Below are 6,463 nucleotides of genomic sequence, written 5' to 3'. Positions count from 1 at the left end.
TGTCCTTTCAAGGAAAGGAAGCACAAGAGGTTGAAATTGCTTGGGTCTGTGGCAAGATGGAGGTTTTCGATTTTCATCTTATCAGAGACTTTAATCGATAGGGATCTGCCATGTTCCCACAAACCACCAGACCTATGCTGGTGAGCGATGGAGAAGTCAATCACTAAGAGGGAAGGAGATAAATTTATGGTGTTATGAGTAGATCAGATCCACTAAAACACCTTAATACAATGCTAGGGGGAGATTGTGCATGGTGCGCCACCTATACCACTTGTGCACATAAGAGATCGCCCTCTAATAAAGCTTTCTTCATGCGTCAATTTTATTTTAGCTACACTGGTAACTATGGCTTCCAACGGGGAAACTGAATATGTTTAATTGCAGGCCAAGTGAGTAGGAAAGCAAAGACGACTAAATGTTATTTAAGTGCATCAAAGTGCTTAAAATACACCACACACAAAACTCCAAAAAACAACTACAGCCATAAACTCTAGAATAGATTGTATTAGATGCTACAATTACTTATGCAGTGCACAGAGGCAACTGTTTTCGCCTACATCTGATGCTATACAATATGGTTGACACTTCTCATCTTTAAACCAGGTAGCACGCTTCTGCACAAGCTCGTTTAGAAAATCATCAAGCTTCTCAATAGTGACGTTTGGCATCACCACCACATGAGCGATGTTCCCCTTGCATGCTAGCTGCCACTTGCGTATAAATTCCTCATCATGTGGCCGCTCAAATACAACCGTGCTGCTAAGCTCATTAAGCATTGCACCAATCCCAGACTCAATAAGGCGGTCTTTAAAGTAGTGAGCATTTCGCAAGCATCTCTGTACTTCTTTCTGAAAGCCTCTGTATCCTTTACGGTTCAAGGTATACCAAAGGAATATGGGAGCATGGCCATTTCGACTACCCATGATTGTGGCATCCCTAGAAGCAAGGTATTCCACATTCCTGGAAAGAGCATTAATATGCTCCAATCTTGTTATCTGCACACCACAAGGCATGGGGCACCCCACAAATTTGTGGCCAGAAACACTGACACTGCCAATAGGTTTCTTAAAAGTAACTTTTGGAGCCTGACAAAGCACAATTTTATTTTGTTATTACACATATCAACCCTGTCAATGCATATGAAATGGCTAAAAAATATCAAAAGAATATGGCAACTGGCAAGGTTCACATAACATAACTACAAGAATAGTTCTCATTTTCTCAACCTAGCAACTAAACAATCATTTATGTCAAACATAGATGTGTTGACAAAGAACCAATAAACTTAATCTTGTTCATGTTTAAATTTGATCAGGTCAGAAATTAGATAAGAGACAATATTCCCAGACTGAAATTGAAATAACAGGTGGAGTTTCTTCTGCATGTAAATAGTCAATGGTAGTCATGCTTATATTAATATCAATTGGGTCAATTGATAATAGTAAAGCAAAGTCTCAACTACCATATATGAACAAAGTCCGATCATATAATAATTGGGATAAAGCCTACGAAATATGACCTTATTGCTAGAGTGAAAATGCAGAACAAATGAGACACCATAAGATAGACAGGGTATGCATGGAAAAGCATCAATGCAGCTCGTTAATATGATGTATGCAAACAACCATAACAAATGACACATTAACATTCTCTATCAGAACATATGGAGATAGCAAATGGAAGTTTCAACATTATATCTCACATGTTACATGATTTATTTATTCATGATAAAATTAGCACTTACTATTTTCACGAAAGGCATCATGAGACCAAACAAAGCCCCATCAACATGGATGTAGAACCTATCATGCGAAAATCCAGCTTCTTCAAGTTTCTTTATGACCAGATCAAGATCATCCACAGCTCCTTTCACAGTTGTACCTGCAATATTTCAGTTCTATGAGCCAGAACCAACATAACGAAGATGACCAGAGGCATGGGACTATGGGAGAGAGAGGGAGGGAAACTTACCTATGTTCACATTTATAATTGCTGGCTTGTCCTGGTGGAGAAGAAGTTTAGCCTTGAAATCATCACAATCAATCTCGCCAGACCAAAGAGTCTCAACCTTCACACATTCCATTCTGTACATACGGGCAGCTTTAAAAATTGAATAATGTGACTCCCGTGAGGCATACAAAATCCCATCTGGTAACACCTCTCTCCTGCAAAAGTCATTTAAACCATATTTCATGTTCTTTACAAATTTTCATAATGTTGAAGCAAATAAATTTAGCCGACACTAACCCAACTAGGATGCCATGGAGATTGCCTTCTGTGCCACAGTTTGTTATATAGCCCCAGTACTCATTTTTCTCCAATTCCCACAATCTGGCAAACCAATCCAAAACACCAACTTCAAACTGCCGGGAGTGGACACCATAATTGCTTTCAATAAATGGATCTCCAAGGTTGTTTATGGAAAAGTGCTGAAGTTGAGAGAGTGCACCATAATCGAAATCTAAATTATAGGGGTAGCCTGCAAAGTTTATTCATAGATTAAATGAAATGCTAGGCCTAATTAATTACAGAGATTTGTTGAAGAAGTGAGCTTCTAAAGTTGCAAAACTCCTAATAAAATTTACTTCGTAAATGGAATTAAAAATAATTTAAATGCACTGTTATAGATTCATCAAATGTTAAGTTCCAAAAATATATGCAAGGTTGCAAAAGAAATTTCCTCTAAAGAATGATCTTAGCATTCTTTAAGCATATGAAATGCTCTTAACAAATAGAAAGATTTCTTCATGGATCCAGTCAATTGAATGTTTTCTAGTTGTATTGTATGTACCCATCTACTTTCTCACATGCAGAACCTTCAAATGTGTATTTTAGGTAATATGCAGTGAAATTAGAATAGCACAGACGCAGCTGCATGTTCATTCTAAACCAATATCAGCCATGGCGGATTGGGTGGCAGAATTCAATAACTGCCATGACCGATTTGTGAAGGATGGTGGTATCATGGCGCTTTCTGGCGGCAATGTTGTACGGGACATAGTATTGGGTTGTAAAGAACCAACACAAAAATAAATTAAGCGTAGCAGAGATGATGAGGTTGCGTTGGATGTGTGGTAAGACTAGATGGGATAGGATTAGAAATGACAACATTAGAGAGAGAGTTGGGGTAGCACCTATAGTAGAAAAGATTGTGGAAATTAGGCTTAGGTGGTTTGGGCAATTTCCTGCAGACACAATCAAGTTTCCTTCCTACACTAGAAATTAAGATTTTTAAACCCAACATATGTAAATGAAATATCCCACCAAAATGGATGTGGGTCCATGAATTGAAGAAATAATCAGAACTCTTCATGTCAATATCTCCAACAATTAAAAAACCCAGGATTGTAAGTGTTGTTCATTCATTGGAACCTCCTTAAAGTGCATTGGTTTATCTTAAAGATTCTATTTCAATTTAAATTTGGATGATACAAAACCATGACCATCAGAGATTTCAAAATTTCATAGTAACCACAAGTAAGTCCAGATTATGGAAAAACACTAGCAGTTCAGTAGAGATGGTTCAGAGGGATGTCCATTTTAGCAGGCTGTAGCATGTTTTTTGTGACAGAAACCAAAACAGATACTATGTTCTTTGATAGTTTAAAAACAATATTGTTTTTAATTAGATTTGTAATGTATACCACAAAAATTTAGAACGTCTTCAAATTAAAACACAGGACCTTTAGAGAAAGTTCTTACTTTTGACCAAAAATAGCTAGTCAAGACAGGCTTAGCATCAGAAATATAATGGAAGTGAGCTAAAGCATAAGTTCAAGTTAGTGGCAATTGGTGGGTGCCGGGTCGACGTTGCGATGGAGTTAGTTGATTTTTCAGTATGTCCACAGTCAAGTCATAAACCATAGTGCCAAATCTTGAGTATACATAAACCTAAATCCTAGAAAGAAAACTAAAAGCAGCACAATGATTTGAATTACTTGGTTGATATCCTGTTGGCAAACTGGTTTTATGTTTAAAATGAATGGGGATGGATGCAGAGGATTATGACTCAAGGGTCAAGGCTGTTACCATTGGCCCATTGAGAGAAAAATAGAGAATATATTGGCAATTAAGGGAATAAATTGGAATCATCCAATATAGGCAGGTATTTCGTGAAAAGGATTTGATTAGAGGGAGAGTCCAAGTCTCTCGGATTGTTATTAATAAACACTATTTTCTTTTATATCCAGAACCGGCACAGACGACAACCCACATACAACAATAACATAAATGCAATCAGTAAAGTAAAAGGATGGAAAGAGCAAATATCGTCAAACCTAAATGATACTTTGTCCTTTCAGTTAAAGATCTTCTGTATCTGGCCAACACACTTGCCATATGAGCATCACGATCCCCAGTAATCTCATCATCTGCTTCTGGCTCCGTGACTTCTAGACAAGTGGTATGAATATTTCTCCCCAGTACTATTTCCCTTCTCTCTTTTCCCGCATTGATCTGAACCTCCACCTTGTCAGTGCCATTTTCTGCAACTACAGGAGGCAAAGGATCTTTGATAATGGCAGCCACATCAAAATCATCAGGCAATACTTCAACTGCTCCGTTAATGCTCAAATCATCGCCCAAAACATCAACACTTCCAACCATTTTGTTATCAACAACAGAAAAACACCTGACAAAAATTGGCTTACAAAATCAAGGGTATATCATAAAATGGAAATGTTTTTCAAACACAAACACCGTATAATAAAATACAGTTTCCCGTTAATAAATAATCCTCTTCTCTCTCCTCAGGCAAACATCAACACTTCCATGCAGGTTGTTTTATTTACAGTATCCAAATATGGTGTCGGTTTTTGTAGGTTTAAATTTAAATAACACATCTCATCATAAACATGGGAACTCAACTAAAATCAAAATATTTTAAAAGATACTAACGAATCCAAAACGCCAGCATTTCAATGATCCATTGAATGTAACAAGAACATGATATAAAAAATGCATAAATAAATTTTAGAAACTTTAATTAAAGACCGTGCATGCAAGCAAGAGTAGTGAAACCAATCAACCATCCAAAACAAAAGCAGCTAAACATGAAAACAATACATCACACAAGATCTAGTAAATTCCCTTCAAATCTATAATTATAATAACATTACGTATGATTAATTAATAAACAAAAATTGCAGTCTCCTGACCACGGTTCGATCCCTGCAACTGCAATCGCAAGGGGGCTAGAGACTGAAACCACTTTATGCCGGAACTGACCCCTGACCAGATTAAACTAGCGATGAAAAAATTGCAGTCTCCTATCCTAAAGTATATTATTTTTTGAATCAAACAAACAAACAAACAAACGGTAACAACATTAATTAGAGCATGGTTTAATAGTATATATTAATTAATAATTATGCGAAAATTAAATAGAATTGAACGACGGATATAAAGAAGATGAATAACGAAAATGCATTACGAGGAGTTAGAGCATGATTGAAATTGAAAAAACGGAAGATAGATCTGAAAGAAGAATAGAAAAGTTAGTTACTGATGAATGGAGAGAGTAGCGGAAGAGTCGAAGAGCAGTTACGCTGAAAATGAATGAAATGGAGCAACCACAGAGAGAGTTGCGGATTTTCTTTTCTCTCTTCCCATTTATAGAAAACAAGGGTGATTCAGATTCCCTCACGCGCTTCACGTTATTACTGTTTGCCACACATACACACGTGATTCATTAGCTAGCAAGTGGCCAACAATATTAAAGAATCTTCATCTTACTGTTTGCCGAATTCATTCTAGCACATTAATTAAATGTATTTTCTGTTTCTTAATAAAGGATAATAATAAATAACTTTAATATGTTTAAAATGTGTAACGGAAAAACTTCGAAGATTGATTAAAAAAAAAAAACTTTGAAGATATTATTTAATTTAATATTATTATATATTTATTCAATATTATATTGTGATGTCGTGTCAGAATAATGTGATTTTCCAAGATATTTTCACGTATATTTGCTAACTACCACACATTTCTTTACACTTGTGCTCTAGGTTGTTGTAATGACTGACAGTGCAAATATATTTATTTATCTTTTTTACAAATGATAGTGCAAATATAAAATGTGGAAGACTCAAACTTATACAGATTTTATTTGATTTAAATGTGAGTGATTGGTTTCGTGTTCATTATGAATTAACGAAATTTTGATTTCACAAAGTGAAAATTGTTACGAATCTTGTCAGGGTTAGTTCGAGGGTAAGATAACCAAAACAGTCGCAAAAGCCTCTAAAAATATAAAAAAAAAAAAAAGAAAAGTAAAAGATCTTATGATTTTATTATTAATAAAAAATGAAACGAATTAAATACATTAAATTCGCTATGAGTCTCCTCATGTATTGGATTAGTCCTCGATCATGTAGTGAGTAATGTTTTCATATGAGGGACGTTCATCCTTACCATTCAATTTTATGTTATCATCTACGAGCTCTCTAGAATTAAGCTTTCA

At 35.7% G+C, this 6,463-nt stretch overlaps 1 protein-coding gene across 4 annotated transcripts; it reads right to left on the bottom strand.

Moving 5' to 3' along the window:
* Positions 1–394: 394 nt before the first annotated feature.
* Positions 395–5,755, bottom strand: LOC123907694 (serine decarboxylase 1-like). Of its 4 annotated transcripts, none has more exons than XM_045958059.1 (7): positions 5,504–5,622; positions 5,157–5,272; positions 4,278–4,630; positions 2,248–2,479; positions 1,972–2,165; positions 1,745–1,881; positions 395–1,085 (listed from the first exon to the last, which is right to left on the bottom strand). In XM_045958059.1, the coding sequence occupies exons 3-7, from the start codon at positions 4,603–4,605 to the stop codon at positions 519–521; spliced, it is 1,458 nt and encodes a 485-aa protein (XP_045814015.1). In that variant the 5' UTR covers positions 4,606–4,630; positions 5,157–5,272; positions 5,504–5,622; the 3' UTR covers positions 395–518. The 4 variants fall into 4 exon arrangements, with proteins under 4 accessions (XP_045814015.1, XP_045814016.1, XP_045814014.1 ...); XM_045958060.1 differs by having other exon boundaries at positions 5,432–5,602; XM_045958058.1 differs by lacking the exon at positions 5,157–5,272 and having other exon boundaries at positions 5,504–5,755.
* Positions 5,756–6,463: the final 708 nt, after the last annotated feature.

Source organism: Trifolium pratense, linkage group LG2 (genome assembly GCF_020283565.1).
Source record: "Trifolium pratense cultivar HEN17-A07 linkage group LG2, ARS_RC_1.1, whole genome shotgun sequence".
In the NCBI taxonomy this organism is placed as follows: domain Eukaryota; kingdom Viridiplantae; phylum Streptophyta; class Magnoliopsida; order Fabales; family Fabaceae; genus Trifolium; species Trifolium pratense.
Note: the sequence above shows the minus strand (reverse complement) of the source record. Positions and strands in the feature narration are given on the sequence as shown.